The sequence below is a fragment of the Haliotis rufescens genome, unplaced genomic scaffold (genome assembly GCF_023055435.1).
Source record: "Haliotis rufescens isolate VD_foot unplaced genomic scaffold, xgHalRufe1.0.p SCAF_11, whole genome shotgun sequence".
In the NCBI taxonomy this organism is placed as follows: Eukaryota; Metazoa; Mollusca; class Gastropoda; order Lepetellida; family Haliotidae; genus Haliotis; species Haliotis rufescens.
The window spans coordinates 10422730-10436368 of NW_025963791.1; the positions used below are offsets into that span (position 1 = coordinate 10422730).

General features: G+C 39.4%; 1 protein-coding gene across 7 annotated transcripts; it reads left to right on the forward strand.

Moving 5' to 3' along the window:
* The first annotated feature begins 583 nt into the window (after positions 1 to 583).
* On the forward strand, positions 584 to 10767 carry LOC124146350. Of its 7 annotated transcripts, none has more exons than XM_046516595.2 (5): positions 1668 to 1743; positions 2437 to 2565; positions 6684 to 6879; positions 8716 to 8823; positions 9560 to 10767. In XM_046516595.2, exons 3-5 carry the CDS (start codon positions 6688 to 6690, stop codon positions 9701 to 9703), a joined length of 444 nt encoding a protein of 147 aa, XP_046372551.1. In that variant the 5' UTR covers positions 1668 to 1743; positions 2437 to 2565; positions 6684 to 6687; the 3' UTR covers positions 9704 to 10767. The 7 variants fall into 7 exon arrangements, with proteins under 7 accessions (XP_046372554.1, XP_046372551.1, XP_046372553.1 ...); XM_046516596.2 differs by lacking the exon at positions 1668 to 1743 and adding an exon at positions 1772 to 1839; XM_048392208.1 differs by lacking the exon at positions 1668 to 1743 and adding an exon at positions 2048 to 2091.
* The last annotated feature ends 2872 nt before the right edge of the window (positions 10768 to 13639 follow it).

Sequence of the window (13639 nt, forward strand, 5' to 3'; positions counted from 1 at the left end):
GATCTGGTAATGCTTACACTGAAGTAGACTGAAGCTTTATCTTTCATATTAAAACATATAAAAATCAACAGGAATGCATTCATAGTCCGAAAGAAATGCGAACATTTGTGACTTGTAGTGTAACCATGGAGGTCTAGATAATTTTTGCCATTAACAATATATCATGTGACTATCCACGGGTCCGGGTAGTCCTGTGGGTACCCGGGTCCTCCTCAGTACCCCATTGACCTATGTACCCGCATTACCCGTCCCAGCCCAAATGTGTACAAGAAGTAATAAATTGATCTCTCCCTGTAAAGAATTTTTTACTTGTTGATTTTCAAGCACCTATTTGTCATTTGACTGTTTGGCTCTGTCATGTCTGTGAGAGATATACAGTAGTGTTTCCTCTTATTGTTGACTATTTCAGTGATATTTACATTTGTTTCATATTACACTGTGTAATAACAAACTATGCATTTTCTTGTTTTTCATCTTGATTAAATATTTCCAGACTCATAATGATTTGTGTTTTGTATGTATGACTCAAAAGTTCACAAGTAGTCACACTGATTTACATATGATAATGAATCACAGTCACATTCAAGAACATTCATGTTGAATTGACTGTACATCGATCAGACAGAACAGGACTAGTAATGAAGAGAGACTGACAAAAACTACACAGATTAAGCCAGTTGGTATGTACACTGAATTTATACCACTCCACTTATATTAAATTATTTTTAGCATTCAATGATACACGAAAAGGATTCTCATGAAATGTTGAGAGATATTTAAATATATCGGACATATCAAATCATCCCTATGAAAAGTGGAATAGTATTTTTCCTCTATAACTCCAGTACCCAGCTGATTGGATTCAAATCATTTAAAACCCACCTTGTAAACACTATTTGTATGTATGTATGTGTGTGTGTGTGTGTGTGTGTGTCTGTCTGACTGACTGTCTGTCTGTCTGTCTGATGTATGACAGATGTATGACAGTAATCCGATTGTTAAGCTATAAATTATTTCACAAAGCCCATACTGTAAATAACACTGATTAAAAAATGGTGAGATAAGATAAGGCTTTGGCTAACACTTCCTTCTATCTGAGACAATACGGTCTCTGCCTGTACGTTTGCATCAATAATGTGGGACTTAATCATTATAGACAGATATTGTGGTTTATGTCAACATGTTACAAGTATCATGTTCAACATAAATCTGATTAATAAACTATTTAGTGGAATGAATCCGTGCTTGGCATAATGAATTAAAATCCGTGTCTATAAATAACAGGGGTTTTCCAGAATTCAATCTATTTTTAGATGGGAATTTCCCACATTTTAACATTTGATAAGACTAGCTGAAATGAACAACGTTCTTTTTTTTACTTTCTCACTTCCTTGACTAGTGTCGGTATAGAATCAGGCTTATTAAAAAAATATACAGTTAATAATTCAAAGTATTTCAACCACGACAGGAAGAGAATGAATGATATGTGCGTAGTTTCATAAAGCAGATACCATATATGCATGGTCATTGATACAAGTAGGAGTTGACTATAAACAACATATCACAGTCAAAGTGCCAATCCCAGTCTTGCGAATGAGCTGCAGGTATTGGTCAAACAGGGCGTTTATATACACTGTATTGTATCGTGCACACCTTCGGTCACGTGACTAATGGCCGCGATATAGGGTATTCCCCTTTTAGAGCTCACGCAATACACAGCCGTCAGCCGACCAGTTCAGCTATGTGAGTATCCGTCCACTGCAAGTAGACTTGCGCCATATTACTCTTGTTAAGTGTTATTTTCCATACTCAAGTTATGGTCAGCGAAGGATATTACAAGTAGGTATTTTGTTTTTGATGGTACTCCATATTAATTTTTTCAAATTTCATATTTATGAATTTCTCGGAATCAGGTGATGTCTTTTGGGGAGGGATATATTACTCAGGTGTTAATCATAGCGTAATAATTTATACTGTTTACTAGGAGTGACGTGGGGCTATAGAAAAAGCTAAACTAAATATAGATTTATTTAGACGGAATTATCTGACATTGCGTATCAAACCAATTGACTCAAGTCAAGACAACTAGAGGTATGTACCGTCAGTCACGGGACATTGTAACTAATAATCCATACTTAAACCCTCACAGATGAGGTCTAAGAGTTTGTTGGTAAAGATCATGTGTTGCATGGTCCTATGCGTCAGTATGTTCTCTGTAGGTTACAGAAAAATAACAATATGGCTTTAATATTGCTAATATATTTCAGCATGTTTTTTTTCAATTTTGTTTAAGTCAGTTTTTCGTGTTTTTATTGGGTGTAGGATAATTCGTTTACGCAGTTTCATTGATGATAAAATATGTTTCCCAATGCTGAAAACCTCTTAAATTTTAAAAGGCGTGTCACATGACCTTTTGCTATTTCAATTTCTCCTCAGGGAGTGGCTATTTCCTCCTCGTCTGAGCGATATTGTACAAACCTCGTTAGTCTGAACCTCGATAATCCGGAAATCCCTGCTTCAGGACCATTAGGTCAGACATCGTTTGTTAACGAAGATTCGGCTCAGGTAGGAACATCGACAAAAATCAAAATGTTATGTAGGTTGGGGATTAGAAGAGAGATTAATTATGTGTCGCAATTCGTCATAATTCCTCCAGTTTCGATATTTTTAAAGATAAATGTTTAACACATTTAAATTATAGTATTTGATTTTTTTTATTTATATTGAGAGCGACAGTAAAGGATTTTTTAAAGCTTTTAATTTTTGGAGTAAGCGGATGGTGCATTCAATTACAAAGGGACATTACTCCGTATCCTTGATTCGTTCTTATCATTGATTCATTGGGAACAGTTCAATCCTGTTAACGAGATGTAAGTCTATTTGATTTGTTTGCTTGTTTGTTGTTTAGCGCCGCACTTAGCAATATTCTAGCTATATGACGGAACTTGTATCCGAGAAGATTATTTTATCATAAAAAATGAGTGAGTTGGGTTTAACGCCGCTTTTAATAGTATTCCAGTTATATCGCGGCGTGTCAGCTTAATGTGGGAGGAAAGCCCGAAGTGATGCAGGTCTCAGACGTTTACCACTTCGGTGAAACCCACGAGCATGGGATTAGTGCTGACAAACCTAGAAACATAATCGTGGCGAACCGGGATTCGAACCCACTATCATTAAGAGAGAAACTGTATGAGAAACTGGAGGCACTTGTATATTTTATTCATTTAAAAAAACTGATAAATACATTAACTGTCGACAGATGATATTCAAATGAAGCATGAGTGTTTTGTACGACTTTTTATCGTGTATTTTATAAAGGGAACAAGGCACACATAGCAATTTCCTTCGTCTGTGGATACCGATGCACGTGAGGCATGGGGTGGTTGTAATTGTTAAATTAATATATTATTGCCCCTACAGCGGGATTTAAATGCAGCGACATATTTAACAAGTATGTATTCAACTTGTCACCACGTAATTTCATCTAATATTAAAAAGAACCCACTATGTTCGTTGAATTTAGTTTGGTGGAAAGTTGAGGTGATGTTGGGTTTAACGTCGCGTCCAAGGTTATCGCACTTATTTAGCGACGTGCATGTACGTGTGTGTGTTTGTGTGGCTGCTTGAACTAGTCCGGACTGATGCCGATTTATAGTGCTAGCTCACTGAGATACCATGCCGCAGTTTAACATGGATACCCCACTCAGACACAGTATACTGACTCCGAGCCGACCAGTCCTTGTCTTAGCCCCTTTATGCCGAGCGCCAGACAGGATAACAACAAGTACCATGCATCGTTTAACGTCTTTTGGTATGACGCGGCGGGGGATCGAACCCCGGACCTTCTGCTCTCCGGGCGGACGTTCTACCACTAGACCACGGAGGCGGTCTTGATGGAAAGGAGAACATGTAGATTATGTTAAATGTTTTTGTAACAATACATTTCTACCCTAATAGGCAAAGTTGGGTTGAAATATCAAACTTTAGACAAAAAAAACCATATCATATAATTATATAGATACACTATCATGTCGCCCACTTTGATAAACATTTGGTTGTTTTGTACAAAAACAAGCCATTTTAATATTTTAACTATTGTTCAAATTTGAGGACAGTTATCGGTTTCGTGTTCCCCATGTATACATTTTCAGGATGAATTTTTATTCACACATTGATGCGGCTCATGTGCTCTTTGAAGAATGCTGAGGTATTGCCATCTCCAAATTCAGAATGTCCCGCTTGGCATCCTCCTAACATCCATAACATCATTCTTTAACTTGTACGGTCTGGTTAAAGACAGGTTCGGACGGTTACGTGGATCGACGGAATGGACAATTGCTTTTGCCCTACTCGAATATTTACAGGGCTTCGTGAAATGGCTATATTGTGAATAGTACTGGCTGGCACCTTACCGATAACTGTCAGGCAGACTAAGATATGATGATTATGATCACTGATGCATAATGTATTGGAACAACTGGCAGCTATTTACACTATTATAGATATCCAGGGGGCACGGGTGGCCCAGTCGTCTAAGGAGCCTCGATTCGCTATGCAGAGTTGCGTCCCTTGGGCACGCCAGAAACTTATGATTGTGGGTTCGAATCCCGGTTCGCCCCAATTATGTTTCTAGGTTTGACAGCACCATACCCGTGCTCGTGGGTTTCACCGAAGTGGTAAAGTCTGAGACCTGCATCACTTCGGGCTTTCTTCCCACATTAAGCTGACACGCCGCGATATAACTGGAATACTATTAAAAGCGGCGATAAACCCAACTCACTCACTTACATCTGATGACGAACACCTGGTGTTTTACGTGTACAGAATATGTCACAAAACTCTGTTGGTTATTTATATTGAATATTACTATATCGTGAATAAATTATTATATGAAGTGGTAAACGTCTGAGACCTGCATCACTTCGGGATTTCCTCCCACATTAAGCTGACACGCCGTAATGTAACTGGAATAATGGAACTCACTAACTAACTATAGATATCCAAATTATGTTCGTCATGTGTACTTCCTGAGTAATAATGGAGATGCATTTTGGCAAACATAACAAATATGCTCGTGAATAGGAAACGCCGATTCAACCATCCCGACGAAATAAGTGACCAGTCTATTTCTGTACAAAGCTAGGCATGGATGATACGTCCAAGAGAAAGAAATGAGATGTTGGATATCAGGGAAAGTTGTCATTTAGTTTACATACCAGACACAACTAATACATATTACCAGGAAATCTAGGACAGAAAGTTGTCATTTAGTTTACATACCAGACACAACCTATATGTATTACCAGGATATCCAAGACAGAAAGTTGTCATTTCGTTTACATACCAGACACAACCAATACATATCACCAGGTACTCTAGGACGGAAAGGTGTCATTAAGTTTACATACCAGACACAACCAATGCATATCACCAGGTACTCTAGGACGGAAAGGTGTCATTAAGTTTACATACCAGACACAACCAATGCATATCACCAGGTACTCTAGGACGGAAAGGTGTCATTACGTTTACATACCAGACAACCAATGCATATCACCAGGTACTCTAGGACGGAAAGGTGTCATTAAGTTTACATACCAGACACAACTAATATATATTACTAGGTAATCTAGGACGGAGAGTTGTCATTTCGTTTACATACCAGACACAACCAATACATATTACCAGGTAATCTAGGACGGAAAGTTGTCATTAAGTTTACATACCAGACACAACCAATGCATATCACCAGGTACTCTAGGACGGAAAGTTGTCATTAAGTTTACATACCAGACACAACCAATACATATTACCAGGTAATCTAGGACGGAAAGTTGTCATTAAGTTTACATACCAGACACAACCAATGCATATCACCAGGTACTCTAGGACTGAGAGTTTTCATTTCGTTTACATACCAGACACAACTAATATATATTACTAGGTAATCTGGGACGGAGAGTTTTCATTTCGTTTACATACCAGACACAACCAATACCTATTACCAGGCTGCCCATTGCAAACCGGGAATATTTATAGAATAAGAATTATAAGGATACCATAATATGAACTCTTGCCTTGGTGGCTGACAAAGAAAGTATTTGTGTATTCAAATATATTTTTGGAAAGAAAAGGAAAACCCCCAATTGCAAAGACGTTTAACACTGATATACATTTATCTTTACGTACAGTGACATACACGGCGTATGGTGTATATATTTTAATGTTACATACAAAACAGCAATGAATGTCTAATGTTTTGACTCTGAAGAGGCGGCGGGGTAGCCTTGGGGTTAAAGCGTTCGCTCGTCGATTCCCGGGTTCGATTCCCCTGATGGATACAATGGGTGAAGCCCATTTCTGGTGTCCCCCGTCGTGATATTGCTGGAATATTGCTAAAAGCGGCGTAAAACCATACACACTCACTCACTCACGTCTGATGCGCCGCCAATGGATGTGCAGAGTTGCGTCCCTTGGGCCAAAACTGACGATCGTGGGTTAGAATCCCAGATTCTCCCTGGTTGTGTCTAGGTTTGTGCTCGTGGATTTCACCAAAGTGGTAAACGTCTGATACCTGCATCACTGCGGCCTTACCGCTGTCATATCACTGAAAATACTGTTCTGTGCAGCGTTAAACGAAATACACTCACTCTCATTGAGACTAACATGTATCTGTATGACAGCACAATGGAGCATTACGACATCACCACCAGCATGCCGCTGCTGTCGGGCCTGGAGACGGCGTTCCAGGATTCCCTCACATCCAACACCTGCATCCCTCTGCTGAAGCAGGAACTCAAGTCCAAGATCCAGATCAGACGTCTTCGGCAAGGTCAAGGCGAACTGAAGGTCACCTTTGAACCGAAACCAAAACACGAGGTACATAAAATAGATACGAATTATAGTTTATATTCCCGCAGCAGAACAATCACACGCACGCACGCACGCGCACACGCTCTGGAATTCTTTTTTGCGGGACTAGTTTTATTTGTAACATGTTTTTATCCAGAGGTGCCGTATAAGTATTTTGGAAGCTAGTTAGTTGATAGAGTTTGTTGTATGGCATTTTTCGGTGACAGTACAACTGTGTCTTGTTTCTCACCCCAACAGACAAGATCTTGCGTTAGATGTCTATATCAATGTTTAGTCCAATCTCATTAAAATCAGATCTTAGTTCTCGCTACCGCCAAACAAAGATCACTCTCCTACCCAGGGTTCCTTGCGGCCGGCAGCCAGCCAGCATAGTACCTCTGCCACAGGCCAGCGCCATGTGACGATTCGTCACATCTTTCACAGTCCATTCAAGATATTGCATATGATGTTCATCCGTTTCATTTTTGACAAGCTTTCACATTGTGATAAACAAATGTCAAAGAATGGTTACGGTTCATTTAGAAAGTATCCTAAAACGTGAAAATCTACTTCCTTTTGCGTAGTTATCGTTTGTTTACATTGGTTGTACGGCTCCACGTGCTGTCATCGAAGCCCTACGGAGAGCTAGCGATACGGTCACTTTGATGTATACATATATATTGTCATGCAACTCACTGTCGCAGTTGTGGTAGCATATCAATATTATTATGCAAAACAATATGTAAAGCATAAACCAAATACTTGCATTAGTCCGTTCTATACTGATTTCTGAAAAAGCGCGTTTGTTTACAAACAAGAGAAAAGTCCGGTCACATGATATGCAAATTAGCCTGTGGCAGTGGTGTTATGCTGAGTCACCACTGCGACGGAGTGTGAACAAAGATCTGAAGATATCCCATTAGGGGTCACGTCAGAACGAATTTTTCATCCGACCAATCAGTGCGTCGCTTACCAGATTAGGAAAGTGACAGTCGGAATCTAATCATGCAATCTCGAAAACTTTAACATGGGATATTCCGAACGATAGTTACGGGTTTAACGACTGAACCCTTACAACCTAGACCATCTATTAGTCATTCCAGAATGTTTTTTTGTTCAGGTTTCAAATTTGTAATCGAGAATTTGTCAAAATATGCTTGGAAGCGTAGTCGCCAATTTGAAATTTGTGCCGTAAAGCACGAGAAAGCTGCCTTCTGATTGGTCATTAAATTGGTCGGTCAAAGTTCGCGCAAGGTTGGTCTGACGTGACCCGAAATAAGATAGCGAGAACTAAGATCTGATTTTAATGAGATTGTATGTTTTGGTATTGTAAAATGTATCCAATCCTTCCGGAATAATGCCATGTTCATCTGAGCGAATGGAACTTTATATTAAACGTATCCAACCCGTTTAATACCACGTTTACCTCGCCGATTGGAGTCTTCCTGTTTAGGGAACGCCATATTAAACCCAATTTCACATCACATCACCTTCTCGTTAAGACGTAACAACTACAATATTTATTATTCAATTGTATAGCAGTAAATTGTAAATGCATAACGCTATCTAAATCTTAATTATAAACGATTTTTTTACGTGCACTATTACTTTTTTACGTGTTGCATGTGCGTATCAAGTGCGATTTTATTTTCGTCCCGCGTACCACACTGCTGAGTTCCGAATACCCTCTAAATATACCCCCGAATCCCGCATTGCAAAAGGGGGTTGACAGCTTCTGTTATTGCAAGGCTGTTGTTTCAGTGCAAAGTTGCTGAAGTGTTGATGATGTTGCAGTGTCGATGTTGTTGCAGTGCTGTTGAAGTTGCAGTGACAATGTTGTAGTGATGATGGTGTTGGTTGTAGTTGACGGATGAGGAGAAGCAGAAGCAGGCGAGGAGGCGAGAGGTCAACAGGATGGCGGCGCTCAAGTTCCGGAGGAAGAAGAAGGATAAGATAACGGAGCTGGAGGAAGTAAGTCACGTGCATGGATGTAGTCACTGAGTCAGCAGCATAACAGATGTCGGTTTATCAAACCCGGTGGTTAATGGTGTGAGCACGAACCTCCCTGTCGCTATGGTGACACACTTGTTAAAAATACGATAAGGTTCCATTAAGCGGCATATTATCAAAATGTTGTCGTTAAAAAAAACAAGTTGCATTTGAAGCTCAAATAACATTCCTAATATCAGTGTTAACATGGACGTGATCCATAGTCTGTCTCCCAGACCCTAGAGAAGAAATTAGGAAAGGAGTCCAACTCAAGTCTAGAATGATTGGGCAAGTCTAGATTCCCCCAGCAAAAAAATAAACATTGTACTTGGCTCAATTTGGATTTGAATTTTTTTATTTAGTGTATATGTTACAGGGAATATGTATAATCAGGGAATATGTATAATCCCTGAACTTTTCAGGGAATATATTTAATGTCTGATTCACTCAGAGAATATACATAATCCATAAACTGTTAAGGTATTATACATATTCCCTGATTTAACATCAGGTGTTTTAGACATATTCCCAGAAATTAGCATTTTGTGTATATATTTCCTTATTTCTGGAACTGAATGTCAGTCTACCCTATTCACCGCAGTGTTCTAGATACACTGCTATATGGTCTCTGTAAATACGCGTTATAAAGTTTATAAGAGGGGGCATAGTAAGGAAGAAACGGGCATTGGCTCTTACGGGTAAATATTGTCTGTTGCAGAAAGCAAACAAACTCACTGCTGAGAACAAGCGTCTGGAAGAAGAACTACAACAATGGCGGAACATCCACGAGACCCGACAGTGCTCAACCCCGGCCACACCCGAGGGTGGCTATGTGTGGGTGTTGATAGAGACCGACAGGTGACCCCACGGGGACCTCCGTAGCCCAAAAAGACTGTGACCCACCACGTGATTTCTGACGTATGTGCGTGAGGGCACCGTGACACTGAACTATTTGCTTTGTTACGGAGAGAGCATTGTATATATGTTTATATATTTATTCAAGTATCGTTGTATGGATGGTGCCGGGGAATAGTGTTGTAATTATGGTAATACGTTACAAATGCCCAGAAGGCAGATTTACCCGCAAGCACCATCGTACCTTCCCAAGAGCAGATCTGATATGGCGATCGGCTTCGATTGAGAACATGTAGAAGATAGGGAAATGCTCCCTGATTGGACATCATGTATCACGTGATACGTCACGCCTAACGTTGAACACTGACGCTATACGACCTGGGTCCCGTTTCACAAAGCGGAGTTAGCGATAAAACCGTCTGAAATATATGTTGAAGCATGGGAGTCACGATTTAAAGCGCTTGGTTCGGAACGATTTCACTGTGTTTGTGTATGGAGTGACGACATTCGTAGTGCTGAGATATCTTTTAAACGTGACACTTTTGTTTTTAGACGCGTGTGGTTTAGATTGAGTGCACTAGTCATTTTGAAATAATTAAAGTTCGTTGTGTTCATTGTAATTCCTGCATTCTGATTAGCTCAATAGATCACATGTTTGTAGCATTCATTCCCAAAACATGTACAAAATTATGCCACGCTCATCGACGCGGACTACTTTTACTACGCGGATTCGTAGTTTTCACATCGGGTTTTCGATTCATACCTCAATGAACCGAAAACAAAATCCACAGTCAATTCTTAAATGAGTTAGATAACGTGTTTTGTGTTTAGACAATGACAAAAATCATAATTATATTTTTTAGTTGACTGTCCAATTCAACTAGTGTATGCGATGACGTGATTTTTTACAATGTGCACTCTTTTGCAGATATTGTTGTTATATGTACGTGCTATACGTATACATCTGTTTACCTCTATCTCTGTGTTGACGTTATTATTACACGTTTATTTCTATGATGGAACAAGAATAAAGAGACCCATCGAACTATATGGATCTTTGCTTGATTCCTGTGATATTCTTTTGTTGTTATTTATATCGCCGACGAAAGTGTCAAATTCTAATGGCCATAGTTTGGTTAAGGGTCTCTGGCAGAACCTTGGGCCTTGTCTTGTACAGTTTAATATGAACGTCCAAAGGAAACTCGATGAATGTGAAGGTATATCGTTTTCAAAATGGTCTGTCTTTTAGTATAAATCATTGAGTATTTATCATTTTCAAAAAGCATTGTAAGCATTTTCGCGTGAAAACCGATAGCGTCATTCGAGTATATTTGTTTTCAAGAATGTGTATCCTCGCCCCCTATACCCAATGTTTGTCGCTTGTGCCAACGTGTATGAAAATTGGGCGTCGACAGATATCTTCCAAATATTTCCATTTTTTTAATCATGGTGCTCAAGTGATTTGATGCACTTAGCGAGGTAAAACCAGTTTAAATAATAAAAGATCTTGATTATCGATCAGATCCTCTTGACTGGGCGCCGCCATTGTGTTTGAAGCAAATGATATGATGTGAAATGAAAATATTTGAATAATATCTTTGGACGCCCAGTTGACGGTACACATGCTGTGCAAAACAAGCAATCGATTGAAATCTGCGATTATGAATGGACTATGCATAAACTCGTTAGTCAAGCCCAAATATAACTCTATAATTCCAACCTAGTTCGGCAAGAGAGGAAATTGGACTTTTATAGTCAGTTAACTCCCTTACCTCGAGAAGATGGATTGCGTCGGATAAGTCGAATTTGATCGTATGTGAGTGTGTGAGTTGCGTTTAACGCCGTCTCCAATTGTGAATGACGCTGAAAAACGTTTTGGATGTCTCGAACACTCAGATAATTCGCACGTTTTCTCAGGTCGATTCAAATTCTACTAGTTGTATATCTTAGTGTTTCATATGCTGTCAATATTGAGTTTATGAAGAAGAGCAGACATGGTTTAGCCTTGATAACGACAGATGATTAAAAAAAAACCTCACATCTCCACAGTCTTGAAAGAATCAGGTATTATTTAACTTCAGTTGGGTAGAAAATGTTTAAGTGCACTGCATCAATACCATTGCGTGGATCGATGCTCATGATGTCAATCACTGGATTGTCTGGTCCAGACTCGATTATTTTACAGACCGCCGTCATATAGCTGGAATATTGCTGAATGCGGCGTTAAACAACAAACAAACAAACAAACAAACATCAATACCATGCTTTGTTAATCGGGACATTCGTTAATCCAGACATCACTTTGAAAGCTACCGGCTGGATGAACAGGGTTTCACTGTATTCACAAATATGGTCGGAATGTCACTGCAACTACTTCGTAAAACGAAAAACGTCTACAAACATCATACTGCATACATTGACTATAATAAAATAACAGCATGTATTGAAATATGTCTCTCAAACACGGCACTTTCAATACCGCCCTGACGTCAATCAGTGTTCGTATCGTCAGTCAGTGGTCTTGAAACATGTGTGCGTCATCGTGTGTGTAAACACCCCTTCAAAACGTTCCCCATGCTGTATTCAAACTGTGGTCGCTCAACCGTGAGAGTATTGGGTTGCGGGTATACCACAGTAACGGTTAAGCGGGATGTCGGCTGTGGTTGTCATGACGCTGCCATATACAACTGATAGACTGAAATATACATGACCCAAACCACAAACTGCTCGGGAACAAAACGGATGTGTTTCCGGAACTCGTGATATACAGCGCCATGAACCTGGGCACCCGTCTCCACCCGGTCGTCATCAGGACCCTCAGTGTTCAGCGCCAGGACACATCCTTCTCCACCCCATTGTGAGTATGCAAGGCTTTAGTTGAATTAAGTGATCTGGTATGATAAAAAAGCGCCCTATACTAACACTTAGTCAATGAAAACATGTCTTTAAAATAATAAAAAAATGTTTTCGAAAGAACCTTTCCTCTTCTGCTGTTGTGGGATCAAGCAAAACTAGACTTGGTTAATTTGATCAAGACTTGCCTAGGCTTTAAGTAAAAAACATACCTAAAAAATATAAATTCCTCATTCATGGTGCACGACTAAAAGCGCCCCCCAATACATAGTCGTTACGTCAATACTGTATTCAAGTCTGGATCATTATAACAAGTGGAATGCGCGAAATGATTTAATGGGAATAATTTGGTGGCGCAGGCAATAACATGTTTTGGGGGAGATTTTTCGAAAATTAATTAAAACTGCAGTTTTTATTCTTTTTTTGATATGTGGATCTTTCTTATTGTCCTACATTGTATTTAATAATGCCAGTGACGTGATTCATGTTTTACTGTTCTTTAACCTTCAAATGCCTCTGTGAAGTTCCTGGTTAGAATTTGTCTTCAGCAACCCATGCTTGTCTCAAGAGGAGCCTATGCTTGTCGTAAGAGGCGACTAACGGGATCGGGTGGTCAGGCTCGCTGACTTGGTTGATGCATGTCATCGTGTCCAAATTGCTTAGATCGATGCTCATGTTGTCAATCACTGGGTTTTCTGGCCAGAGTCGAGTATTTACAGACCGCCGTTATATAGCTTGAATATCGCTGAGTGCCGCGTTAAACAACAAACAAACATAACCTTTATACTTCGAAGTGAGGCTTTGTTCCTAGGACAGATAAATATCTTAAGATATTTTATGGTTAACATAACACAACTACCATAATAATGATCACATGTTCTTTAAATTGGAAAAGATTGACATGGATACAGAACAAAATAATTAATATCACAGCCATAATTTCAACAAATTTGCATTTAAATTAATCTTTGAACATTGAGGTGCGACAGGTGTGCCTCTTTCATCGTGTTTCTTTGACGGGTGAATAAAATATTTGGGATCTGCTAAATTTATCATGGGAATTCCATCAAAATGGCTATCAATACACCGA

Excerpts from the sequence above, each read along its gene's own strand:
- LOC124146350 (XM_046516594.2), top strand. The coding sequence starts at position 1,817 with ATGGTCAGCGAAGGATATTACAA. Across the intron at positions 1,840-6,683 it reads GTCAGCGAAGGATATTACAA|CACAATGGAGCATTACGACA; the intron begins GTAGGTATTTTG and ends TCTGTATGACAG. Across the intron at positions 6,880-8,715 it reads AACCGAAACCAAAACACGAG|TTGACGGATGAGGAGAAGCA; the intron begins GTACATAAAATA and ends TGTTGGTTGTAG.